Source organism: Solea solea, chromosome 20, assembly GCF_958295425.1.
Source record: "Solea solea chromosome 20, fSolSol10.1, whole genome shotgun sequence".
NCBI lineage: Eukaryota > Metazoa > Chordata > Actinopteri > Pleuronectiformes > Soleidae > Solea > Solea solea.
The window spans coordinates 11,614,757-11,629,352 of record NC_081153.1 but is presented as its reverse complement, the minus strand read 5'-3'; the positions used below and the strand labels follow the sequence as shown (position 1 = coordinate 11,629,352).

The following is a 14,596-nucleotide window of genomic DNA, read 5'->3' as shown; positions in this document are numbered from 1 at the left end:
AATTTTTATTCAGGCACTAGTTTCACTAGTTCTGCAACGGCACTGCTCAAATAAACAAGGGAAAATTGGGGCGAAGGTTACAGCGGGATAATGGTGGAGAAAGCTACGTTAAGAGATGCCCCATCCACGTTCAATACAAAGACTTTCCAATTTGTTCTGTATGATTGTCTTGCAATATATTGATTATCACAGAATTGTTGTATCGTGATATTATCGCGTATCGTGGACCATGTATCGCGTATCGTATCGTGTGATTCCCACCCCTACTGTAACCTTTTGAAAGTCCGTCAGGTTGTTGCTGCTTTAGCATCATCACTGAAATGCCTGGTGGTGAGTGTGCAGAGCAGTCTTTGTCATGGCTGCCAACATCATAATAAGATTTCTATGATGTCTATGCTTTGTTAAAGCAATGGTGACAACTTGTGTCCACCGTTGATGGGTGCACTCAATCAGTGACTCACTGTTCCTTAGTCAGACCCCCCCTCTGTTTGGTGCACTGTTGTGATCATAAACACAATGTGAAAAGCAAGAGACACACAATGCAGCACAGTGTGATGCTGTCCCAGTCAGAATGAGCAGGTAAAACAAGAGTTATTAATACTCATGTTTCACTCATGTGTTAATATCTTTAATTTTTTCCCACTGAATGTGGTGTTTTGAGATTTGAGCTTTGACCCAAATATTGCTCTCTTCAGATGATGATTTTGATTGTTAAGATGCAGAAATGAGACGGGAGTAGAGACGGGACTGACTGTTGTACTTATGATGAAGAAAATGTCTGTTTGTTTACTGCTACATCACTGATCACACATGTGTATTGCACAATTCAGATGGGCATTTTATATAATGTGACCCTGTAAACCACCGCTTCACCGCTGAGGCTCATTCCGCGCGAATCTGTAGCAGTTTGTGTTAAAACATGGCGTAACGAATTGGATTTATGTCCGCTGTCACAAGGTGATGTAGAAAGAGCGACTCAGTGACTCAACTCATTAAAGATTTTATTGGATAGATATGTGATTGGGCCAGTGGGAGACACAAAGCGAAAGCTCCTGATGAACTGTTTTCTGTTCATTTCACAGCTGCTAGCATTTGATTCAGATTTGTGTTCGTGTTTGTCAGGCTTAATATTTCCCCCGAAAAGTGTGTGACATTGGAAATGAGTGAGTATTTAACGGCGCTGTGACTGTACCTGGTCATTTTGCCTCTGATGCGCTGAACTCTCTCGTCGGCGTGATACAGACATCTAATCTGTGTCAGAGCTGAGTGTTTTACACAAGATTTGGATGTTGACTCAAGTCCTCCAGCCAAGACACGATGCGTCAACGCCCTCCGTCATTCAATATTTTGGCTCTTCCTCCTGCCACACTGGCACGTCAGTCCAGTGCAGCATGTGTTTGCACTACGGTGGGTTTCTCTCTGTGTGGGATTTTGTGAGTGCGATCCATTTGGCTCTCACTCATCCCACAACCTGGCACTCTCACTGTCCTTGTTGTGTGTGTGTGTGTGCGCACACAGAGCGCACATAACGCAGGAAGTTCCCATGGTAGCCTCAGCAGGAAGTGCCTTACATCTCCTCTCTGTCCTTGCATACTGCCCTTAGAGTGGATTTCATGAACGTCTACAGTGAGCTGAGTTGTGGCATGTGTGTGTGTTGATGGGTTGAAGTAAAGGGGCCAGATCATGTTTTCACCCGTGTGCTCCACTATGTTATACTGACTGTAGACATTTGCGTGGCATATTAAAAACATCACACACATTTACATGCACAGTTACTCAGAATATTTTACAAACTCTTCTTTTTACTAGATGAATCTGTGGATGTGAAACTCGGGACGAAGCAATAACTTTAGCCTCGCAGAACATTTCACATCCATGTCACTTAGTGGAGAGAACAGAAGTCCTTCTCAGCCACATATACACAACGATAAGGGATCTTATCATTACGAGGAGAAGCGGAATGGATGCATTTCCCAGTTGTCACTGTCAGTGTCCTGTTCTTCTCTTGCTTTCACTCCATTATTTTTCTTCACAGATCAGGCAGCAGCTATCTGCAGTATTTTTCTGTCCATTCATTATGAAGCATCCTCTCCTCCCCCGGTTTTCGCCTTGTCCTCCACTGGCTTTTTTGCCTCAATTGTTTTTCCCTCTGTCCCCATGCTTCTGTCAACGCAGACATCTTATTCTGTTTGTCACTCTTCTTTCTCAGCCTTCTCTGCTTCTCCATCCTCATTTTTCTCCCGCTCTTCTCGCTGTGTTCAAAGTCAAGAGGCCCCCAAGAGAGGAGTGCACATGGGCTTGAATAGAAATGAGCAAAAGAGGTGGATTGAAAGAGGGAAAGAACTAGGGCTGCAACCATTATTCCATGAATTGAATATTTATCGATTAATAAATTAATTACTAAAACTATTTTGATTATCACTAAATCGGTTCAAGTGTTTTTTTTTAATAATTAAAACAAGCTTTCTGCTGTTTCAGCTCTTTAAATTAAATGTTGCTCCATATCACAAAAAAATCATTAAAACTGAATCATTTTGTATTGTGGACGAATTCCAGATTCATTTCCAGGTTAGGGAAACATTTTTCAACACTTTCTGACATTTTATGGACAAGTACTTGATTGACCGAGAGAAAAAATCAACAGATTAATCTATTATGAAACTAATCATGAGTTGCAACCCTAGAAGGAACATAAAGACATGCAAAGGTTCACCTGAATTTTAATTTTCAAGCCCTAACATCGCCCTTTTCTACTCCTTTCTTTGCCCTCACTCTCCTCTTTCACTCACAACAAATGTCACTGCAGCAGTTCTTTACAAAGGCTCTACAGCAATTACTAAGGTTTCATTACAAAAAGCCAATGTGACTTCAGCTTATAGTTCCTCAGTAGCTTTCAATCTGCTGATTATAGTAATATTAAATGCATTGCTTTAAAAAGTCCTTGTTGGGAAATGTTTTGATGCAGGAAGCATAAAAAAAGGATGTGGTGGTGTAGTAGTGACCAAGCAGGGCAATGATGGTAATTCACAGAGACATCTTACAGTGCATTTACATCTGAGTCTTTGATTCCGAAGACATATTGAGGGCAAATTTATTATACTTGTATTATTCATGATTTACATCTAAGGGAGGAGAATGTATGAGGCATTTGTGCACCATTACGTGATCTCTGGCGAAATGCAAGATGTCAAACCAATATCTTTTAAACGTCAGCCTATGAACACGGGCCTGGTTTACATTAAAATGTATTGCACATTTTAGGGCCAGTATGTTTTCAAACAAGGGTATTGTTAAGCAAATACTGGGACATCAGCAGTAGGTAGCACAAAGCAGGTCACCACAGGAGAAGAAGAAGAAGGTGGAACTTGAAAGCAAAAAGTGTTTGTTGCTGCATCTGTTATTCACTAAATCTCTCTCTATGCCATTACAGACTTCAGATTCATCTTTTCACCCTAATTATTTTGTGACGCGTCAAGATATTTTTTTGGAATTCTCTGCATTTCCATTTGTGCTATTTTATGCACAAATCGAAAAAATGCACTCTAAACAGGAATGATGGAAACACACTTAAAAACAACAACAGCTGAAACAAATTGTTGTACATCAAAGATAAATAAAACAAATAAAATATAGAAACATCAGACCTAATAGACCTAAGAACAAATGATACAACCATACTTACAATACGAAAGTATAAAAACAACACAAACAAGTCATACAATAAAAATAATAAAAAATGGGTCGAAAGCCAAAGAGTAAAAATGGGTTTAATGATACGTTTAAAAAGTGGACATCATATCACTGTGATGGGTAGCGACAAGGAAAGGAGTTTTATTTACGTTTTACTTAAGTTTTACTGAAGACATTATGATGTGTCACTAGGACAGTAGAAACAGTCACTTTAAATAATAAAATTGGCAAAGGTTTAAGTCAGTTTAACCGCTTTGGTTTTTGCATGCTGGCTTGCAGATACACCGTCATATCTTAAAGGATATCCAAACAGTTAGGATACGATATATACCTTTTTGTCCCACAACGGTGAAATTCCCAGAATTACAGCAGCAAAAGAAAATCACACAAATTATAAATTATATATGTTTGCACAGCAAACAAGGAACAGCAACAACCGGTGCATGGTGAAGCATAGAATTGTGACATTGGATGAGACCCTAACCTTAAAATGTAGTCATTTACATTATGGGGACTTGCTTCTTATCCCCATAAGGAAGATAAGTCCCCATAATGTGAGTGTGTAAGTAGGTCCCCACAACATTAGTAATACCTGGATCACACACACACACACCAGTGATTTGTTCTGTTGGGTTTATTATATCTGTCAATGTTTAAGGCCAGAAACTGAACATGTTTCCAGAAAAACACACAACACGAAGAGCGGCTGACAAGGTCGGCCTTCAGCAGCAAGCCAACACTGACATTTGTGTTTATATGTGTGGAGGTATTTCTTAACTCACTTCAGCATTCACCTGCCATGTGCACTGTCCTCGCCTGCTGACCTTTATGTTCTTTGTTTACTCTGTTTTTGAATCTATTGGGAATAAAGAGACATTTTTTCATGTCATGCTTCTCCCATTATTTGTCTTGTATTACCATTTCTGCTGCATTTGCAAGTGTTAAAATGATATATCTGGGAAGTTACTGCAGCTGTAAGACAAAAGACCATTATTTCATTTTCTTTTGGATCCTCATTTACAACGGTGCTGAGCGTGAACACAGACATCACAGAACAACATCAAGGCAAAACAGATGGAAACACACATGTTTGCAGGCCAATAATGGGCTGTTGTTTTGATAAAAACCCTTAACATTACTAATTGGTATAAGAAATGTATGTTTTAGATCTATTTGTCTAAGATTCCAGATACCGCTGCACTTATACTGAAAGAAGTCCCACACGAAACTTGTTCTTCAACCTCCAGTCTGCACCCCCATCCCTACATTATTGTCTTGACATCTCATCTTCTTTCCTCAGCCCCGGTCCAACTGCCTGGCCCTCCCAGCCCATTGGCCCTCCAGTCCAGCGGGACCATGATGCTCAGCAGCTCCGTGGAGGTGCCCAGCCCGGGCGGGATCAGCGGCCTCAGCGGGCTGAGTGCGGCGGCCCGGAACGTGGTGCGCTCCTCCAGCATCTCAGGGGCCATGTACAACCTGGACAAGAGTCCCGGGAGTGGAGGCCCGGACTCTGCATCTTTGGCTGGCAACAAGAAGCGGCGCTCCAGCCTGGGTGCTAAGATGGTGGCCATTGTGGGGTTGTCACAGTGGAGCAAGAGCACACAGCAACTCAACCAGCAAGGTCAGTTAACAGTTCAATTCTTTTGTTTCACAAAAATTCTGAAATCGATTTAAGAAAAAACAACAACAAAAAAAGCTCTGCCACTGCATATGTATTTTTTAGGATTTGCTGATTTCTTACATCTCAGTTCACAATATCCATTTTCCTTTCTTCATCACTGTTCAGGTCACTCTTCTTATTCTCTGTCTTCTCTGTCCTCAGCCCCACTCTGTTTTTTATTACTTAATAATTCCACAATATTTATTGATCTGAGGGTGTGTTTCCAGCCTCAGATCAGATCAACTTCCAGTGAAGTTCAGAGAGAGTGAGAGCGAGCGCCCGCTCAGTACCATAACATTTTAACAACCTGCAGATGAAACTCAATCATCTATTTTTACTCGCAACTCTCCCTCCTGCTGCCTTATCCTAGTTTCTAAAATCTAAGAATATCAATCACTCATTTCATAGTTTCAACTTGCAAATCACATTCAATATCCAAATAACAGGTAAGGAATTTTATCATCCTCAAACTTCAGGCTTGGTTTTAATGTTACAAAATATTTCATGTGCCTTTTAATACTATTCTATAATTTCCTGCTGTGTTTAAGCTGTTGAACTGTTTTTTAATACCACTCTAATAGAAGAATGATTGCTTTAGTGCTGTAACGGTAGTATATTATGTTTTGTTTCGGCTATAATACTTATTATGTCAACTCACAGAAGCTTTACCTTTTGTGGGGGATTATCCTTTTTTAAAAGGTTGCGGCAACTGTAGTGAGCATCAGAATGTGGTGCAGTGGGATTATACAGCTATACAGTAGCAGCTCGTATACTTGGTGGCTCTATGGCAATGATAGTGGTGCTACGTTCTAATATGTCCCCTGTGGGGTATAATTACAGATACTGTGCAGCTGCAACAAAAATGATTCTCACTTTGCACCACAAGCACAAACCACTTCGTTCATAGTGGTAAAAAGATGCCACACACTGAGGCTTGGTACGAGCTGAGAGGCAGTGAAATCATTTCTGTCTCTCGGTAACAAACATGTCGTTCATCTTTCCACATGCTTGTAGTGCGCTCTGTTTTTCCTTCCAGTACAATGAACTGTACACTTTTCATAACAGTGCAGGTCAGAGCAGAGCGCACGTCCTTCTGTTTGCCTACGCACTTTGTGGTTTGACTGTGTGTGCGCGCGTTTTTCTTAATTGCGCAAAAACTTCTTACAAGATCTATGGCATTCAGATTTGTATAGTGAGCTGGGTACTATTTGAAAGACAGTTTTTATGAAGTTAAATTGTTAAAATGTGAGCCCAGAAATCAAGTTTTCTCATTTTCTCATGAGTCATTCTCATTATAAGGATAGCTCTCTCTATCTATACTAGAACAATTCTTTTGAAAAAATCCTTAAGTTTAGGTAAAGCATGAACATAATTTGAAATTTTACACTTTTTGTATTTTTTGTATTAAACTGGATTTCTTCAGGGTTTGGGCCGCATCAGAGCTTAATTATTTGTTTATTGCAACATTGGATCACTTGTGATGACCAAAAAGTCAGAGAGTGACACAATGAGCTCCAAGACCTATTTCTATCGTTCTCCTTAATGTAAAAATAGAAACGTCTGAGCAACATTGTACAACAAAACATCAAACATCAACATAAAACATAAAATAGATCCCAAATAAAATCACTTGAACATTCAATAAGATAGAAAATATATATAAAAAGACATTTAGACCTAAACCTTTAAGAAATTGTTAACAGAAATTGAACCCATCAGAAATTATTTGACATTCAGCTCTAGTTCTGGGAGTCTCAGGGTGTTTATAAACACTTACTGTGGGTGAGATTTGATGAACAGATGAATGATGAAAGACGAGTAAATAGAAAAATCCATACATGTTCTCATGTGAGCTCTGACATGATCACAATATAACTAATAGCCTGTGGACACATGAACACACACACAGCCCTTCACGTGTATACACCCTTCTATATCCTGAATCATCATTATTCTGTGTCATTACCTGTTTTTGGCATCCATCAGTTTGAGGTAGCTGTTGCTCCTGTGTACACACACACGCACATACTCCAGCACAGCTGACACTTGTCTGACGCAGGCTGAGCTGTCGATATTTTCACCACAGGTGCTCTCATGTCTGTGTTTGTGGTGATGAGCAGAGCACAATGGAGGAGAGAGAGTGTGGATGAGGAGGCTATGAGGTGCTGAGGATGTAGTGAAGGGGAAGGGGAAAAGAGGGATGTGTCTAAATTTAGATGTTCTCAGCTGTCAGTAGCCGCCTAGAACAAAAAACGCAGTATCTTACCCCGCTGCTCCTCCTTCTCCTTCTTCGAGCATTTATATATCTTCAGCTTTTTCCTGCAAGATAGTTTGCAGCAACAGGTTTTGTTACATAAACCTTCCTCTGATGAGCTGAGGTTTAAAATTAAATATAACTGTCAAGGCAATTAGACCTTATCAATCAGATGTTTTATGAGCACCTAAAGGGTAACTTAACCCCCTCTTCTTATCCTGCCCAATGCCGGATTTTGATAAATGAGGAGGAGGGCGTGGTCTGGTAATTAAATCGGACACAAAGTTGTATCTGTCTAACAAAGTGCTCCGTGAGACAAGCCTCTCAATAGAGCCCCGGTAGCTGATGTCACACAACCAAGGTAATACCACCTGGCAGGATGCGCTGTTCACCTCTATGGACGTGTAAATACTAGACAATACATAAATCAAACAATATGTCACACAACTCGTCTCTTCGCTGGCTGTTTTCATCAAAGTGGAGATTGTACATAGCTATTGTGCTCCGGGGTGCCAAAACAGTCAGAGACAGGCTTAACGGGATAACATTTCACAGGATCCCCACAGATCCAGAGAGACTGCGGAGTTGAGTCACTGCTCCATTGCGGTAGACTCCTGCCAAATTGTGCCCATTTGTCTCCCTCTAGGCTCTTGTAAACCTTCAGTGACTCTCTGGAGTAAAATGAATGGAAGTGAATCAGGAAGTTGAAGATGTTGGGATACTGCAGGTCCAGGTTAATGCCCTCTCCGGCTGTTTCCCAACTCGTATAAAAAAAAATCCACGCCAGGGACATTCTAAGGATCAGATCTGTTCACTCTGTCAAGTTGATCTCCATGGATTTAAAGTGAGCAGTGAACTCTGACGGGTTGAATCCATAACTGGTCAGTTTATTTTTGCCAACATAGCGGTTCATAGGGACTAGGACGTGTAACGTCCGGAGCTTTATACGCAAGTGGTTTAGAGAGAAAGTCAACCAAGTGACCGCTCCAGAAAATGAGACTTGTGCTGATTTAATAAGAAGGTGACAAAAGCTTGTACCTGTGGTGAAAGCATGGACTAAGAAAGCCAATGACATGAATGCAGTAGCTGGTGTTTGACCAGAGAGGCAGTAGGTACATGTATAATTTAATACTTTACACAAAACTGCAAAAATTTGCCTGTGGATCAGCAAATACCATTATTAGATACCCAGATACACTCGTTTTCACCTGGGGAAAAAGTGGTTTATGGCTTTAGATACAATATCAATATTGATAAGAGTATATAAGGGGAAGTTGGATCAGTGCATCAACTACATAGTGTTAGGAAGGTCCAGACAGTCAATATTAAGTGAATCATAATCCAGGTGTTTAGGTTCATTTGTTTTGCCTAAAAATAATGCCAAATTCAATATTTTATGAGGAATTGGCCTTTGCAGTTTTGTCTCAGAACTTGGTTGCTGGAGACAAACAAGGTTGTTTACCCAGTGAGGCCAAAATTGGCTTCTCTAATCTGTTGTTGTACCATATCTCAAAATCAACACAAGCTTGGGGCAGAGAAGGGGGCGCAGATATTCAGAGTGGTGACCCTCACATGCAGAGACAGAAGGTCACACAGAAGCGTGAACATTGTGGCAGAAAAAAATAGTCCGTCTCTGCTTGTTCAAGTTCGATTAGGGTCGTCTCTGTGTTCCTTCCTGCAGGTCATTAAAGACCCAATCTGTCCAGCTATCAGTGCTCCATGTTCCAAGTGACACGTGCATTGATTGGGCGATGGGGTGGGTCAGCTCAGGTGGCTTCACTCTGTTGGCCACCTAATAGTCTCTGGTCCCCAGAGAAGAGGGAGGGGAAGTGATTTGGATGCAGCCGTGGGAAAAAAGGAGTGGACATAATCTTGCAAAACAGCAAATAATCGATCAATGCTGATCCATTATTTGTCTGTGAATGACATTAGAAGCTGTATTTTGCAACGTTTAAGATCTCAAACGTTGCAAAAACCTATAACAGTCTTCCAGTTAGTGAGTAAAACATGTTCCAAAAGATTGATGAAGAAGGACAAAAGTGAAAGATTTGAGGATAGTAGAGAAACTGATAAAGTTGCAAAGATGTACAAAAGACAAAGTGGCCTGAGACAGCGAGTGAATATATCAGCATCTCACCATTAAAGCGCTATTAGGAGGTAATGTGGTTATGGTGTTGTTATTGTGTCAAGAGTTTCTGCAGGGTATGTTCTAGCTGTGCTCCATTTTGTGAATTGGATCTAGTCAATTTGCAACTATCCACAGAATAGAGCTCTTATGCGAGCAAGGATTCTGTTTTTGTTGACTGGTCCGAGTGAGGATTGCTTGTTATTTTCAAAATGACACAATTTCCGAGCTGTAAAAGCCAATTCAATGTTGCATCTTCTGAAAGAGAGGTGCTATAAGTATTTGTAGTTCAGAATGCTGCTGTTTTCTCTCCACATTCACTCTGTAAAAGTCTTTCTCATCTGGGGTTCTCAGTGGGCTCGTAACTTGGAATAACTTGGGCTTGGATTCTTCCCAGTGAATTTGCCTTTTTCAATAATTGTCATCATTAGGGATGTAACAGCACAATCAGCACACAATTTAGTACGATAAACACCACTTGGTTCATCGCTTACTTAATCCTCTTGACTAAGCCATGCTGAGTGAAAGCTGCAGTGAGCTTCCTTCCCTTGTTCGTCATCGTTGGAATTCAGTTGACCCTCTGAAGTGAATTTCATCATCGCCAGGTCAGCCTGGACGAGTACAAGAGTGAGCATCTGTAGGATACATGAGTCTTCCTCCAATTTAAGTACATGGTCCAATGAAATATGTTTTTGTGAATGTACAACTGCTTTAAAATAAAAATAATTTGCTTTTAGAAGCCTTAGAAGATGCCTTTCATATATAGGAAAGGGCCTTGTGTCATGGATACTGCCATCTAGCACAAACCGTGTCTCATCTCTACAGCAATCAGAACAGACAAACCAGCCAGAGTGTGTGTTTCACATTGTGAAGCGTGAGCTCACTAATCTAACAAAGACAAACAACATCCTTTCTGGTATGCGGAGGCCACTGTAGTTCCCTGATGCTCTTGGTAAAGGGAGTCCATTGTTTGCTTCTTTACTTTGCAGTCTCACTATTAGATGTCACACATTTTTCACACATATTTTTAGACAGCAGCTGAGACCTCAGTTTGTTCTAAGTGTTAATGGATGCCAGTTAATGATGTCCTCTGGTCTTAAACAAAATTGTAACTTTAGGAAATTATATTTCTCATCTGCTAAAGATAATGACAAGGTTTTGGTTAATTAAAACTGAATTTTTTTTGTTAAACGCACTCAAGTACCGTTTGTTCCTGTTTTCCATGAATTGAAGTTAAAGATATAAGATTTTTCTCGTGTGCACACAAAAGGCTTATTCCTGTCAACATTGGTTTTCGCTGCTATAAAATGGTTAGATAATTTCATTTGTTCTGTACACTTTCACAAAACTGGTCTTGTTATATAAGGCTTTCTTCGAGGTTTAGAGCCTTCTCCTTGATGAAGGCTGCACTCATGCATTCTTACGCACATAATACATTTTTTCTTTCATAATTCATCTCACTTTTCCCTCATGTTATCCCATTCACTCTCATTGTCACTGTCTCATTATTGTAGGTTTTGTAACAGGCGAGTTTTGAGGGTGGCATTTTGGCTCTGCCTTTGTTGTATTTATAACTGGCTATTATTAGTACTAGAGGCTAAAACACGCACATACACACACACACATGCAAACAGTTTCCCAGGTTTAATGGATGAGTCACTCCTCCGCTGAACAGTCTTATCTCCTGAGCAGGTTTATGCATGAATGTGATAACAGAAAGCAGAGCAGCTCCCAGTACACTGTCAGTCTGCACCGAGGGATGTTTCTTACACAGAAACAAGCAGCATTGATGAGACGCAGCGCACAGGAGAGCTGGATGAAAGCAAACCAGGCGTAGATGTGTCTGTTTTTTGTTAGTGTCCCAGTGAAAGGCTGCAGCACTAAACGACCCCCCCCCCCCCCCCCCCCCCCCATATAAACTGTATACACTCCACACACAATATATCCAGTGTGTGTTTGGCTGCTGCTCCTTCACACTCAATCACCTCACTCTTTTCAGCTCCATTTAGCTCTCTCAACCCACTCAACACCCATCCTCATCTTTTTCTCAGCCTCACTCTTTTAGTTCCTTGAAACATTCTTTATTTAAATGTTCCCTCTGCGTGTTTATTCCTGTGACTGCCGGAGTCACACCAGACACACAAAGGAGACACCGGGAAGAGAGAAGGATAAATTGCATGCCGTTCTTATCAACTTTCTTCTTAAAACATTCCAACTGTGCTCTGTGAGCGACAGTAACCACCTTTTCTGTATTGTGCTGCTGTTGGAGAAATTACCCCGAGTTGGTAGACACTTACTCCTGCCAGCGAGTGAAGATATGTGAAGAGGCTTTCATTATTGTGTTATGTTAGGAAACCAATTTTCCATAGTTGCCATAGTCAGGTTGTTTCTCAATAACATCACACCAGGTGTAACTATGTCATTTGTCAAGTGTGAATATGTGACACACACTACCTTACTGGGCTGTGTCTCTGTGAAGGTAAAATTGATTGTTGTAAGCAAGTCGAGTGAGAGTTGCATGGCATGTACAGTGTTTACAGTGTATAAACTGTAAACACTGTACATGTTCAAAATGGTCATATTTAGATCAAAGGTACCATGTTTACATAGTAACTGCTATATCGGTCGCAGTGAGTCACAACACTCTTGTGATGTGTTACATAAGATGCAACATAGGAGTAGTATGACGCAGTAAGGCTGATTTTCTTATACAATATCTCGAGCCATGTGTCTAAGAAAAAGGTAAACTGACAAAACTACACAAGGATTAATCAAACGTGAAGCTGAAGGAGTCATTTGAAGTCGATATGTGGATTTTACTGTCGTTAGTGTGTCCATGCCTCTGTCTCGTCTGATAAATACCTCTATAGTTTATGTTTTTGCTGCTATGCTAAGGCCTTTGCACATCAACAAGGACATGAATAAACAACACCAAGTTGTTATTTAAACACACCCTCACTATTTACATCGAGCACGGCATGATTGAGTGAATAAATTATATAAGGAGTAGAAGAAAAATTTGCTGAAAGAGGTGATGTCAGCATCTAGTGATGATCAGCTGATGCTCAGAAGAAAGAGACCAAAAAAAAACTGACTATAGCCACTTAACGATATCTGTGGGATAGTTTGAAGATTTGATAACGGCCTAGTTTGTTTGTAAAAAAAAAAAGTCCCAGTTGTCCACATTTGCTTATTTTAAGTATGTTATGATTGTAGTGTTTCTTAGCTTCTGATTAAACAGTTAAGGGCAGTTCTGATGCTGCCTATGTTTTACAGTTGATAAGACAATGTTTAGCTAAAGGTTTACTTTGATCAGTTCCATTAGTTTCCTAAATGTTGTCTCTGCATGACAGGCTGATGGGATGCAGAGTGACGATAGCTATGGATAACATTTTCGGTGGATGTCTGTTTTGTCACTTTTGTCAGTATAAGAACACATTGCCTGGTTATCTGCTGTAGACACAGTCTACCAGCAACTCCAAACATAATTTGTCTTCATAGTGCCACCATTTCATGTTGTGTACAGATTACTCCCTTATTCATTCAACACAAATGTCCTTTTCCATTTTTTTTATTCCTCTGTAGTGCAATATAAGTCCCACTGTAACAGGATCTGTTTGCAGCTCTTACGGTGTGAGGTGGATTTTATGATTTTTCGATGGAAAGCAGAGTCATCAGGGATGTTTGGCAGGATATGAAAACCCAACAATAACACAACAAAAGGCCACAGACGAACTACTACTACTGCTGCTGCTACAGTATGTCCTCTATGTGCAGCAGTCAGCCTCTGCATGTGTTTTTGACCGTGTGTGAAAGTGGACCGGTGAGTAGACCTGGCATTTTAGTAGTGAGGGTGTTTTTTAGGTGACTCACTCATGCCCTACTTCTTGCTCTGTGTCTGAGTCACAGCTCAGGAAACGCACTCAAGGAATTTTGGCGGAGATGTTTTGGAAAGTGTACGGTGATCAGATCCTTCAAAAAGTCAACCCTGAAGAGAAAGACTTGCATATGGAAAACTGAGCAGCAGCAGCAGCAGCAGATATAAACAATTATAACACAGTGAGAGATGTTGAACTGAAAAGAGCCCGATTAATTATAGCTATTTATAACGATGAATATTATAGAAGGCTACTGTATTCATATGACCAATGTGTTTTATGCTGCTGCAGGCGAGACTGCTGTGTGTCTGTCTCCCTCGCCTCACCCCCTGCTCTTTTTTCTTAAGTCGCTAGCTCATCTGACACATACTGTACAAACTGAAACCTTACTCATGTCCCTAAAAGCTCTCTCTTCTCCACCAGTGCTTTTAGAGGCCACCAAACACCAGCTAAGCTGATTGGCGATCACTTTCCTCTCCTCTCTGTTTCTTATCTCACCACTTGTTATACTCCCTCATCGGCCTCTTTTGTGTTTCCCCTCGGCTCACTGACATCTTAATTTTCCCTCTCTATCTCTCCTCCCTTCATCTCCTTCTCTTTCACTTTTTTCACTCAGATCATGTTTTTTCAATCTCACCCACCGACTGCTCTATTCTTAGCCAGACCAATTGGTGAACTGTTCAGCTGTGAATATTTGTTTCTTTGCGCCTGTATACGCCCATTATGTAGGTACGGTATGTGTGAATGTCGCGTCTGTCTCTCAGCCAGATGCGACAGCTAGACATTTATTTGCGTTATCGGTGAAAGATTGATGAAATAAAGCCACTCAGTGACTTCAGCACAAAGAGTGGAGGCAGGTGGAAATGAGAGCACAACACTGTTCAATGTTCAATGTTTTTTTTTTTTTTTTACAACTTTAACCACAACTGATGTAAGTGAATGTCGACAGTGCTGACCTTTGTGGGATCACTAGAATCTAAATTAAAATG

The 14,596-nt window shown here is 40.7% G+C and overlaps 1 protein-coding gene across 2 annotated transcripts in view; it reads left to right on the top strand.

Moving 5' to 3' along the window:
- Positions 1 to 14,596, top strand: part of rims3 (regulating synaptic membrane exocytosis 3) — a 35,341-nt gene that overhangs the window by 5,011 nt on the left and 15,734 nt on the right. For both annotated transcript variants that reach the window (XM_058619659.1, XM_058619658.1), the window contains exon 2: positions 4,991 to 5,311. In XM_058619659.1, coding sequence (XP_058475642.1) covers positions 5,047 to 5,311 — 265 coding nt within the window. In that variant the 5' untranslated portion in view covers positions 4,991 to 5,046. The remainder of the gene's footprint in view (positions 1 to 4,990; positions 5,312 to 14,596) is intronic.